Source organism: Mesoplodon bidens (assembly GCF_964165515.1).
Source record: "Mesoplodon bidens genome assembly, chromosome: 2".
Classification (NCBI taxonomy): domain Eukaryota; kingdom Metazoa; phylum Chordata; class Mammalia; order Artiodactyla; family Ziphiidae; genus Mesoplodon; species Mesoplodon bidens.
Window position 1 is genome coordinate 152,036,551 of NC_138177.1, and position 13,513 is coordinate 152,050,063.

A 13,513-nucleotide genomic window follows, 5' to 3' on the forward strand; every position below is an offset into this window, starting at 1 on the left:
AAACCGGTTCATCTATACCATTTTTCTAGGTTCCACATATATGCGTTAATATACGATATTTGTTTTTCTCATTCTGAATTATTCATTCTGTATGACAGTCTCTAGATCCATCCACGTCTCTACAAATGACCCAATTTCGTTCCTTGTTATGGCTGAGTAATATTCCATTGTATATATGTACCACATCTTCTTTATCCATTCATCTGTCGATGGGCATTTAGGTTGCTTCCATGACCTGGCGATTGTAAATAGTGCTTCAATGAACATTGGGGTGCATGTGTCTTTTTGAATTATGGTTTTCTCTGGGTATATGCCCAGTAGTGGGATTGCTGGGTCATATGGTAATTCTATTTTTAGTTTCTGAGGGAACCTCCATACTGTTCTCCATAGTGGCTGTATCAATTTACATTCCCACCAACCATGCAAGAGGGTGCCTTTTCTCCGCACCCTCTCCAGCATCTGTTGTCTGTAGATTTTCTGATGATGCCCATTCTAACTGGTGTGAGGTGATACCTCATTGTAGTTTTGATTTGCATTTCTCTAATAATTAGTGATGTTGAGCAGCTTTTCATGTGCTTCTTGGCCATCTGTATGTCTTTTTTGGAGAAATGTCTATTTAGGTCTTCTGACCTTTCTTGATTGGGTTGTTTGTTGTTTTTAATATTGAGCTGCATGAGCTGTTTATATATTTTGGAGATTAATCCTTTGTCTGTTGATTAGTTTGCAAATATTTCTCCCATTCTGAGGGCTGTCTTTTCGTCTTGTTTGCAGTTTCCTTTGCTTTGCAAAAGCTTCAAAGTTTCATTAGGTCCCATTTGTTTATTTTTGTTTTTATTTCCATTTCTCTAGGAGGTAGATCAAAAAACAGCTTGCTGTGATTTATGTCAAAAAGTGTTCTTCCTGTGTTTTCCTCTAAGAGTTTTATAGTGTCTGGTCTTACATTTAGGTCTCTAATCCATTTTGAGTTTATTTTTGTGTATGGTGTTAGGAAGTGTTCTAATTTCATTCTTTTACATGTAGCTGTCCAGTTTTCCCAGCACCACTTATTGAAGAGACTGTCTTTTCTCCATTGTATATCCTTGCATCCTTTGTCATAGATTAGTTGACAATAGGTGCATGGGTTTATCTCTGGGCTTTCTATCCTGTTCCATTGATCTATATTTCTGTTTTTGTGCCAGTACCATATTCTCTTGATTACTGTAGCTTTATAGGAGAGTCTGAAGTGAGGGAGTCTGATTCCTCCAGCTCCACTTTTTTCCCTCAAGACTGCTTTGGCGTCTTTTGTGTCTCCATACAAATTTTGAGATTTTTTTGCTCCAGTTCTGTAAAAAATGTCACTGGTAATTTGATAGGGATTGCATTGAATCTGTAGATTGCTTTGGGTAGTAGAGTCCAATATTTTCACAATATGGATTCTTCCAATCCAAGAACATGGTATACCTCTCCATCTGTCTGTGTCATCTTTGATTTCTTTCATCAGTGTCTTATAGTTTTCTGAGTACAGGTCTTTTACCTCCTTAGGTAGGTTTATTCCTAGGTATTTTATTCTTTTTGTTGCAGTGGTGAACGGGATTGTTTCCTTAATTTCTCTTTCTGATCTTTCGTTGTTAGTGTCTAGGAATGCAAGAGATTTCTGTGCATTAATTTTGTATCCTGCAACTTTACCAGATTCATCAATTAGCTCTAGTAGCTTTCTGGTGGCACCTTTAGGATTCTCTATGTATAGTATCATGTCATCTGCAAACAGTGACAGTTTTACTCCTTTTCCAATTTGTATTCCTTTTATTTCTTTTTCTTCTCTGATTGCCATGGCTAGGACATCCAAAACTATGTTGAATAATGGTGGTGAGAGTGGACATCCTTGTCTTGTTCCAGATCTTAGAGGAAATGCTTTCAGTTTTCACCATTGAGAATGATGTTTTTTTTTTTTTTTTTAGTTTCTGCTTTATAACAAAGTGAATCAGTCATACATATACATCTGTTCCCACATCCCTTCCCTCATGCATCTCCCTCCCTCCCACCCTCCCCATCCCACCCCTCCAGGCGGTCACAAAGAGAATGATGTTTTTTGTGGGATTGTCGTCTATGGCCTTTATTGTGTTGAGGTAGGTTCCCACCATGCCAACTTTCTGGAGAGTTTTTATCATAAATGGGTGTTGAATTTTGTCAAAAGCTTTTTCTGCATTTATTGAGATGATCATATGGTTTTTATTCTTCAATTTGTTAATATGGTGTATCACATTGATTGATTTGCGTATATTGAAGAATCCTTGCATCCCTGGGATAAATCCTACTTGATCATGGTGTATGATCCTTTTAATGTGTTGTTGGATTTTGTTGAGGATTTTTGCATGTGTATTCATCAGTGATACTGGTCTGTAATTTTCTTTTTTTGTAGTATCTTTGTCTGGCTTTGGTATCAGGGAGATGGTGGCCTCATAGAATGAGTTTGGGAGTGTTCCTTCCTCTGCAATTTTTTGGAAGAGTTTGAGAAGGGTGGGTGTTAGCTCTTCTCTAAATGTTTGATAGAATTCACCTGTGAAGCCATCTGGTCCAGGACTTTTGTTTGTTGGAAGATTTTTAATCACAGTTTCAATTTCATTACTTGTGATTGGTTTGTTCACATTTTCTATTTCTTCCTGGTTCAGACTTGGAAGGTTATACATTTCAAAGAATTTGTCCATTTCTTCAACATTGTCCATTTTATTGGCATATAGTTGCTTGTAGTAGTCTCTTAGGATGCTTTGTATTTCTGCAGTGTCTGTTGTAACTTCTTTTTCATTTCTAATTTTATTGATTTGAGTCTTCTCCCTCTTTTTCTTGATGAGTCTGGGTAAAGATTTATCAATTTTGTTTATCTTCTCAAAGAACAAATTTTAGTTTTATTGATCTTTGCTATTGTTTTCTTTGTTTCTATTTCATTTATTTCTGTTCTGATCTTTATGATTTCTTTCCTTCTACTAACTTTGGGTTTTGTTTGCTCTTCTTTCTCTAGTTCCTTTAGGTGTAAGGTTAGGTTGTTTATTTGAGATTTTTCTCGTTTCTTGAGGTAGGCTTGTATTGCTAAAAACTTCCCTCTTAGATCTGCTTTTGCTGTATCCCATAGGTTTTGGATCATTGTGTTTTTCTTGTCATTTGTCTCTAAGTATTCTTTGATTTCCTCTTTGATTTCTTCAGTGATCTCTTGGTTATTTAGTAACGTATTGTTTAGCCTCCATGTGTTTGTGTTTTTTATTTTTTTTCCTGTAATTGATTTCTAATTTCATAGCATTGTGCTCAGAAAAGATGCTTGATATGATTTCGATTTTCTTAAGTTTACCGAGGCTTGATTTGTGACCCAAGATGTGATCTATCCTGGAGAATGTTCCGTGTGCCCTTGAGAAGAAAGTGTAATCTGCTGGTTTTGGATAGAATGTCCTATAACTATCAATTAAATCTATCTGGTCTGTTGTGTCATTTAAAGGTTGTGTTTCCTTATTAATTTTCTGTCTCAGTGATCTGTCCATTGGTGTAGGTGAGGTGTTAAAGTCCCCTACTATTATTTTCTTACTGTCGATTTCCTCTTTTATAGCTGTTAGCAGTTGCCTTATGTATTGAGGAGCTCCTATGTTGGGTGCATATATAATTGTTATACCTTCTTCTTGGATTGATCCCTTGATCATTATGTAGTGTCCTTCCTTGTCTCTTGTAACATTCCTTATTTTAAAGTCTATTTTATCTGATATGAGTATTGCTACTCCAGCTTTCTTTTGATTTCCATTTGCATGGGATATCTTTTTCCATCCCCTCATTTTCAGTCTGTATGTGTCCCTAGGTCTGAAGTGGGTCTCTTGTAGACAGCATATATATGGGTCTTGTTTTTGTATCCATTCAGCAAGCCTGTGTCTTTTGGTTGGAGCATTTAATCCATTCACATTTAAGGTAATTATCGATATGTATGTTCCTAGTACCATTTTCTTAATTGTTATGGGCTCTTTTTTTGTATGTCATTTTCTTCTCTTGTGTTTCCCACTTAGAGAAGTTCCTTTAGCATTTGTTGTAGAGCTGGTTTGGTGGTGCTGATTCCTCTTAGCTTTTGCTTGTCTGTAAAGCTTTTGATTTCTCCCTCAAATCTGAATGAGATCCTTGTCAGGTATAGTAATCTTTTTTTTTTTTTTTTTTTTTTGCGGTATGCGGGCCTCTCACTGTTGTGGCCCCTCCCGTTACGGAGCACAGGCTCCGGACATGCAGGCCCAGCAGCCATGGCTCACGGGCCCAGCCGCTCCGCGGCACGCAGGATCCTCCCAGACCAGGGCACAAACCCACGTCCCCTGCATCGGCAGGCGGACTCCCAACTACTGCGCCACCAGGGAAGCCCAGGTATAGTAATCTTGGTTGTAGGTTCTTCCCTTTCATCACTTTAAGTATATTGTGCCACTCCCTTCTGGCTTGTAGAGTTTCTGCTGAGAAATCAGCTGTTAACCTTTTGGGAGTTCCCTTGTATGCTATTTGTCATTTTTCCCTTGTTATTTCCAATAATTTTTCTTTGTCTTTAATTTTTGTCAGTTTGATTACTATGTGTCTCGGTGTGTTTCTCCTTGGGTTTATCCTGCCTGGGACTCTCTGTGTTTGCTGGACTTGGGTAGCTATTTCCTTTCCCATGTTATGAAAGTTTTTGACTATAATCTCTTCAAATATTTTCTCGGGTCCTTTCTCCTCTCTTCTCCTTCTGAGACCCCTATAATGTGAATGTTGTTGCATTTAATGTTGTCCCAGAGGTCTCTCAGGCTGTCTTCATTTCTTTTCATTCTTTTTTCTTTATTCTGTTCCATGGCAGTGAATTCCACCATTCTGTCTTCCAGGTCACTTATCCATTCTTCTGCCTCAGTTATTCTGCTATTGATTCCTTCTAGTGTATTTTTCATTTCAGTTATTGTATTGTTCATCTCTGTTTGTTTGTTTTTTAATTCTTCTAGGTGTTTGTTCTTTAATTCTTTAGGTCTTTGTTAAACATTTCTTGCATCTTCTCGATCTTTGCCTCCATTCTTTTTCTGAGGTCCTGGATCATCTTCACTATCATTATTCTGAATTCTTTTTCTGGAAGCTTGCCTTTATCCACTTCATTTAGTTGTTTTTCTGGAGTTTTATCTTGTTCCTTCATCTGGTATAAAGTCCTCTGCCTTTTCATTTTGTCTATCTTTCTGTGAATGTGGTTTTCCTTCCACAGGCTGAAGAATTGTAGTTGTTCTTGCTTCTAAAGCATACTATTCTTCTTATTGTTTTTAAGGTTAAATATTGGGTAAAAGGTTTGTTTGGAAGCTGACTATACAAAGTGGACTGTTACATTGCTTACCAAGGCCCCTATTTTTCTAAGCTGTCCCCTGTGCTGCAAGGTTGGAAGTCTGAAAACATTTCCCAAACTCCCTTGACAGCAGAGTTCCAGTTTGGTTTCTGCAAATGAAAGGCAGCTGCACACAGTTTGGAAAGCATGGGGAAAGCACAGGAAAAGCCACTGCTCTCCTCTAGCACTACTGGAAGCAGATATGGTAGGGGGTCTCTGGAGAAAGAACCAGGCATGGCTTTCTTGACAGAAGACACTTTTGGCCTAATCCATTTTGTGATCTAAGCCTGGCCACGATGCTTGCCCTTGAACAGGTCTCAGTAATTAATGATCTTAAGGGGAGTGAGGAAATGTAAGAACAAAGGAAGAGCAGTCAAGAAACAATAGTTCAGCGATAAATCTAGTCCTAGTTCCTCTTCAATGGATATACATAACAATCTGATACACGTCTTTGAGTTCTACAGGAAGTAAGACCCCCACCTAGGTGGAGGACAGAATGATGATGTTGACCCTCATGACTTCAATCAACTAAAGCTTGGACTGTATGGACCTTTGCCCCAATTCTATGCTGAATTCTCCTCTGCGCAAGCTCCTTAATGAATATGCATGTACCCTTAGCTTAAAACTTCCCCAATTTTGCTGTTCAAGGAGACACTGCTTTGGGAGAGAGCCCTAGTGTTCTTACTTGCTGCAAGTAACAAATCCTTCCTTCTCCTGTTCTTTGGCTTGGCTGTATCTTTTGGCTCAACACCTACGACGAGGCAAATCCAGTATCCGGGTAACACTACCAGGTAGATGAATGGGAAGACAGCAGATGAGACTTTTGTAAGGACTTCAGGGAGAGTTCCTGCAAATCTCCCACTTTGGTGCTGCAGGAGTTGGTTTCCCTGTGATTTCTGAACTTCTGGATTTATTGAAAACTGGCAACCTTCTACTCACCCCTACCTCTCCCTTCCAACAGTTCTGTAAGCATGTTCTTCTCCATGTTAAATTCCTTCTTGCTTGCAAAACCTAGAGTAGATTCTGCTTTCCTGACTGAATCCTGACTAAACTTAATGGGTAAAGTGCTAGGCATTCAATAATTATTAGCTGTTATTAGCTATCAATTAGGTCTAAGGGAATAGGGAAACAGAAGCATACCTATTTGCTTTCTTACCTCATCAGATTTTCTTTTTTCATTTTCCAATTGTTTAAGTTGGGCCTCTTGTTGCTGAATTCTGGATTGTTGCTGAGCACTGGTCATTTCCAGTTGATTCTCTTTATCCTTTAAGATTTTCAATTGCTTTTGTAGCTCATTCATATTCTGATCTAGGAGTTTCCTGAGGGCAATTAATGTACATTAAACCACACTGAATTGCAAAGCTCTGCAAAAGAAACTCTTCGACCTAAAATTGTTATACTGGGCACAGGGGATTTTTTTTTTGGTTCACTGAGGTAAGGTAGGGGTCCATAAGATAAAGGGACCAACATCAAAGGAAACTCCTTTGTGACAGAAGCTTTTCTTAGTTTTCTCTCTCACTCCTGAAAACCACCCTATGAAGAAGAAATAATTTTCCTTATTTACCAGAGGAAGCTGTGGCACCGATAGGTTTAATGAACTTGCTCCAGGTCACACGGCTAGGAAAAGTTGGAGGTAGGGCTCTAATTCCCAATTCTTTATTCTTTCTTTCTTTCTTTTTTTTTTTGGCCATGCCCAGCAATCAAACCCATGCCCCCTGCAGTGGAAGCGAGGAGTCTTAACCACTGGACCCTCAGGGAAGTCCCCAGGATTCTATATTCTTTGTACTTGTTCTCAGTGCTTTACGAGTTGAATCCCATCATCTTCTTGCTTTAATATAGGGTTGTTAGTTACAAACACTATTGATACTAATGCACACGTGTTAACACTGCTGTAGCATTCTCCTTTACTCTTAAGATAAAGTAAAAATTCTTTTTTTGGACTTTGGGATCTTAGTTCCCCAACCAGGGACTGAACCCACCCGGGCTCTCAGCAGTGGGGGAATTCCTTTAATATGGTTTGTTAGCTAGCTTACCTTTCTAGCCTCATTTTCTTGCCACTTCCTCTACCCTCAAACATTTTGTTCCAGGCAAAATGCACTTTTTCACTTCCTGAAACAAGTCATTCTCCACATTTATTCCTCCCCTGCAACTCCAACCTTTTCCCTATCCTCCTCTTCCAGGCCTTCCTTTGCCTGATATTTTCCACTTAGTTTTCCCATAACAACTACTTGACTCTCAGCTTAAATAGCTTTCTTTCAGGAAGGCTTTCTCGAGCTTCCTAGACCAAATTAAGTGTCCCTGCTATGTGTTATCTGAGCATCCTAAACCTCCCTTAGTATAATGTTTCTCATACTTTGTTATAGTTACAAGTCTTATGTGTCAGGATATTAATTATAAAATTATTTTAGGGACTTCCCTGGTGGCACAGTGGTTAAGTCTCCATGCTCCCAATGCAGGGGGCCCGGGTTTGATCCCTAGTCAGGGAACTAGATCCCACATGCATGCTGCAACTAACAGTTTGCATGCCACAACTAAGCAGTCGGCAAGCTGCAGCTAAGGAGGCTGCCTGCTGCAACCAAGACGCAGCACAACCAAATAAGTAAATAAATAAAATATTTTAAAAAATTGTTTTATAACAGCAAAAAGTCTAAAAAACATTTAATATAAATTATGATATATCTATGTACCAAAATGCTATACAACTGTTTAAAATATTATGAAACTATAAATCTATAACAGAAAGGTGGAAAATCACAAAATATTTGGAAATTAAACAAACATACTTCTATCAAAACAATACATGTGTCAAAGACAAATCTTAAAATTATTTTAAACTACGTGTATTTTACATGAAAATGAAAACACAACTTACAAAATTTGTGGGATGTGGCAAAAGCAGTGCTTGGAGAGAAACTTACAGCATTAAATGCAAATATTATAAAAGAAGAAAGATTGAAAATCAATAATCTAAGCTTCTACTTTAGGAAACTAGAGAAAGATATAAGCCTAAATAAAGCAGAAGAAAAGAAATAATAAAGATTCGAGGAGAAATCAATAAAACTGAAAACAGGAAAACAGTAGAGAAAAACCATAAAACCAAAGCTGGTTCTTTGAAAAACTCAATAAAATGGATAAACCTCTAGCCAGGGTAGAGAACACACAAATTACTAATAATAGAAATGAAAGCAGGATCATCATCATCACTACTGATCCTATGGATGTTAAAAGGACAATAGAGGGATAGTATGAACAACTCTATGCCCACAAATTGGATAACAGATAAAATGGACCAATTCCTTGAAAGATGCAATCTACTAAAATTTACACAAGGAGAAATAGATAATCTGAACTGGCCTATATCTATTACAGAAACTGAATCAATAATTCATAGCCTTCCAAAAAATATAGCACTAGGCCTAGATGGTGAATTCTACCAAATATTTAAGGAAGAAATGATACCAGTTCTCTATAATCTCTTCCAGAAAAATTGAAGAAGAGGGGACACTTCCTAACTAATTCTATGAGGCCGGCATACCCTAAGAGCAAAACCAGATAAAGACACAAGAAAGGAAAACTATAGACCAATCTCACCCACGAACAAGTGCAAACTCCATAATGTGGCTAGTTAGGCTCAGCATGACTAAGCCTACCTTACCTTTCTAGCCTCTTTTTTTTTTTTTGCCACTTCCCTTATCCCCAAACATTTTTTCTCTAGCCAAAATGAATATTCCACTTCGCTGAAGAGAAGAAGATGATGATTTTGACAACAGTAACATGGAACATAGAAATAACAACCATAATAACATCTTGGTAGTAGTGGCTTTGTAAAATGTGTCAACTTGGCTAGGAATTCCTTCCATGTATGTTTCTGGTTAGAGTGGGCTACAAGAGATCTATTTGCGCAAGATTTGGAGGGTGGAAGTGAAGCATTTTTACACTTGGAAAGTCAGAGCAGGTGCTTCTGCAGCTCATACTGTTGATGCTTATCTGCTGCTCACCGTGGCGTGAGGTGACAGCTGGGTCTGCAACTGCTCCACCTTCCCTCTCATCCTCCTTCATCTTCTCCATCTCCTGGGCCAGGTCTTTTTAGCTCCTTGATGAGGGGGACCAGCTTCTCCCTACTTTATCAAGGTTGGAGGTAGTGAAACTGACCTGGGTTCTAGGCCAGCCTCTGTGGTTCAGCTTGTGCTCATGGGTTCCAGCTCTCCCTCACTTTATATCCATTTTCACTTCCTGACTGGTTGCCCTGCAGACTTCGAGGTCCAGCATAAGAAACAAAGATGACAGCCTTATAGACTGTGTAACCTGTTCCCACAACTGTATAAGACCAGCTCTCTGTAACAAATCTCTTATTATTGATAAACATATGTGACTCCTACTGGTTTTACTTCTTTGTTTGAACCCTAACTGATACAGTGCTTAGTATGTGCCAGACACTGATACAAGCCAACTGCTATAACTCATCCAATCCACGCACTGATGCTATGAGGTAGGTGTGGACAGGCACAGAGGATAAGAAACTTGCCCAAGGTGATGCAGCTACTAAGTGGCTAATAAGATGTCCATGTTATATTGTTAGGTTAAAAATGCAAATTCCAAAGCAATAGAGTAAAATGATTCAACTTAAAAGAAAATAAAACTAGAATAAAAATATATGCATAAACATAGAAAAAAATATGAGAAATACATAGCAACCACTTAAAGTGGTTATTGCTGAAGGGTAAAATTCTGAAGAACGTATGCCTTTTATTTTATATAGCTCTTCAATATTTGAAATTTTATGATAGGCAGTTATATTATATTATACTTGCTGGAATTTATCCCAAGGAAATAAAGGATATGTGTAAAAATTTGGCTAGGAGGTATATATTATGTTATTCTTTCCTATAGCAAGAAACTGGGAAAAACGTAGATGTCCAACAATAAAGGACTGAGTAAGTAAATTATGGCATGTTATTAAAATAACGTTCTAGAAGAAGATTTAATGGCAGGTAAACAGATTATACTATTTTAAGTGAAAAAATAGGTTACAACATAAATATCTAAATTGGGGCTGCTTTCCACAGGTTACAAAACAATGTGTAGTAGATAGTCTCCTTTGTTGTGGAAAATAACTTCCCTCCATATTTCATTTTCCTATACTTAGTTCACATATTTCTTCTACATATTTCTTTTTCTTTTCTTATTAGTTATCCATTTTATACATATTAGTGTATATTTGTCAATCCCAATCTCCCAATTCATCACGCCACCACTCCCTACCACTTTCCCCCCTTGGTGTCCATATGTTTGTTCTCTACATCTGTGTCTCTATTTCTGCCCTGCAAACCAGTCCATTTGTATCATTTTTCTAGGTTCCACATATATGCTTTAATACATAGTATCTGTTTTTCTCTTTCTGACTTACTTTACTCTGTATGACAGTCTCTAGATCCAATCATGTCTCTACAGATGACCCAATTTCGTTCCTTGTTATGGCTGAGTAATATTCCATTGTATATATGTACCACATCTTTATCCATTCGTCTGTCGATGGGTATTTAGGGTGCATCCCTGACCTGGCTATTGTAAATAGTGCTGCAATGAACACTGGGGTGTATGTGTCTTTTTGAATTATGGTTTTCTCTGGGTATATGCCCAGTAGTGGGATTGCTGGGTCATATGGTAATTCTATTTTTAGTTTCTGAGGGAACCTCCATACTGTTCTCCATAGTGGCTGTATCAATTTACATTCCCACCAACCATGCAAGAGGGTTCCCTTTTCTCCACACCCGCTCCAGCATCTGTTGTCTGTAGATTTTCTGATGATGCCCATTCTAACTGGTGTGAGGTGATACCTCATTGTAGTTTTGATTTGCATTTCTCTAATAATTAGTGATGTTGAGCAGCTTTTCATGTGCTTCTTGGCCACCTGTATGTCTTTTTTGGAGAAATGTCTATTTAGGTCTTCTGCCCATTTTTTTTATTGGGTTGTTTGTTTTTTTAATATTGAGCTGCATGAGCTGTTTATATATTTTGGAGATTAATCCTCTGTCTGTTGATTAGTTTGCAAATATTTTCTCCCATTCTGAGGGCTGTCTTTTCGTCTTGTTTGTAGTTTCCTTTGCTCTGCAAAAGCTTCAAAGTTTCGTTAGGTCCCATTTGTTTATTTTTGTTTTTATTTCCATTTCTTTAGGAGGTAGATCAAAAAAGATCTTGCTGTGATTTATGTCAAAGAGAGCTCTTCCTATGTTTTCTTCTAAGAGTTTTATAGTGTCTGGTCTTACATTTAGGTCTTCAATCCATTTTGAGTTTATTTTTGTGTATGGTGTTAGGGAGTGTTCTAATTTCATTCTTTTACATGTAGCTGTCCAGTTTTCCCAGCACCACTTATTCAAGAGACTGTCTTTTCTCCATTGTATACCCTTGCCTCCTTTGTCATAGGTTAGTTGACGATAGGTGTGTGGGTTTCTCTCTGGGCTTTCTATCCTATTCCATTGATCTATATTTCTCTTTTTGTGCCAGTACCATACTGTGTTGATTACTGTAGCTTTATAGTATAGTCTGAAGTCAGGGAGCCTGATTCCTCCAGCTCCATTTTTCTTTCTCAAGATTGCTTTGGCTATTCAGGGTCTTTTGTGTTCCCATACAAATTGTGAAATGTTTTGTTCTAGTTCTGTGATAAATGCCATTGATAGTTTCATAGGTATTGCATTGAATCTGTAGATTGCTTTGGGTAGTAGAGTCATTCTCACAATGTTGATTCTTCTAATCCAAGAACATGGTATATCTCTCCATCTGTTTGTATCATCTTTAATTTCTTTCATCAGTGTCTTATAGTTTTCTGCATACAGGTCTTTTGTCTCCTTAGGTAGGTTTATTCCTAGGTATTTTATTCTTTTTGTTGCAATGGTAAATGGGATTGTTTCTTTAATTTCTCTTTCAGATTTTTCATCGTTAGTGTATAGGAACGCAACAGATTTCTATGCATTAATTTTGTATCCTGCTACTTTACCAAATTCATTGATTAGCTCTAGTCATTTTTTAGTAGTGTCTTTAGGATTCTGTATGTATAGTATCATGTCATGTGCAAACAGTGACAGCTTTACTTCTCCTTTTACAATTTGGATTCCTTTTATTTCTTTTTCTTCTCTGATTGCTGTGGCTCAAATTTCCAAAACTATGTTGAATAACAGAGGAGAGGGTGGGCAACCTTGTCTTGTTCCTGATCTTAGTGGAAATGGTTTCAGTTTTTAACCATTGAGAATGATGTTGGCTGTGGGTTTGTCATATATGGCCTTTATTATGTTGAGGTAAGTTCCCTTTATCCCTACTTTCTGGAAGGTTTTAATCATAAATTGGTGTTGAATTTTGTCAAAAGCTTTTTCTGCATCTATTGAGATCATCATATGGTTTTTCTCTTTCAGTTTGTTAATATGATTTATCACATTCATTGATTTCTGTATATTGAAGAATCCTTGCATTCCTGGGATAAACCCCACTTGATCATGCTGTACGATACTTTTAATGTGTTGTTGGATTCTGTTTGCTAGTATTTTGTTGAGGAATTTTGCATCTATGTTCATCAGTGATATTGGCCTGTAGTTTTCTTTCTTTGTGACATCTTTGTCTGGTTTAGGTATCTGGGTGATGGTGGCCTCATAGAATGAGTTTGGGAGTGTTCCTCCCTCTGCTGTATTTTGGAAGAGTTGGCGAAGGATAGGTGTTAGCTCTTCTCTAAATGTTTGATAGAATTCGCCTGTGAAGTCATTTGATCCTGGGCTTACGTTTGTTGGAAGATATTTAATCGCAGTCTCAATTTCAATGCTTGTGATTGGTCTGTTTATATTTTCAGTTTCTGCCTGGTTCCATCTCAGAAGGTTGTGCTTTTCTAAAAATTTGTCCATTTCTTCCAGGTTGTCCATTTTTTTGGCATATAGTTGCTTATAGTAATCTCTCATGATTCTTTGTATTTGTGCAGTGTCAGTTGTTACTTCTCCTTTTTCCTTACTAATTCTATAGATTTGAGTCTTCTCCCTTTCTTTCTTGATGAGTCTGGCTAAAGGTTTATCAATTTTGTTTATCTTCTCAAAGAACAAATTTTAGTTTTATTGATCTTTGCTATTGCTTTCTTCCTTTCTTTTTCATGTATTTCTGATCTGATCGTTATGACTTCTTTCCTTCTGCTAACTTTGGGTTTTGTTTGTTTTTCTT

The 13,513-nt window shown here is 37.5% G+C and overlaps 1 protein-coding gene across 1 annotated transcript in view; it reads right to left on the minus strand.

The window, feature by feature from the left end:
* Positions 1-13,513, minus strand: part of CCDC30 (coiled-coil domain containing 30) — a 145,735-nt gene that overhangs the window by 28,254 nt on the left and 103,968 nt on the right. Inside the window, exon 10 of the mRNA XM_081225815.1 lies at positions 6,477-6,639. Within this exon, the coding sequence (XP_081081941.1) occupies positions 6,477-6,639 (163 nt within the window). The remainder of the gene's footprint in view (positions 1-6,476; positions 6,640-13,513) is intronic.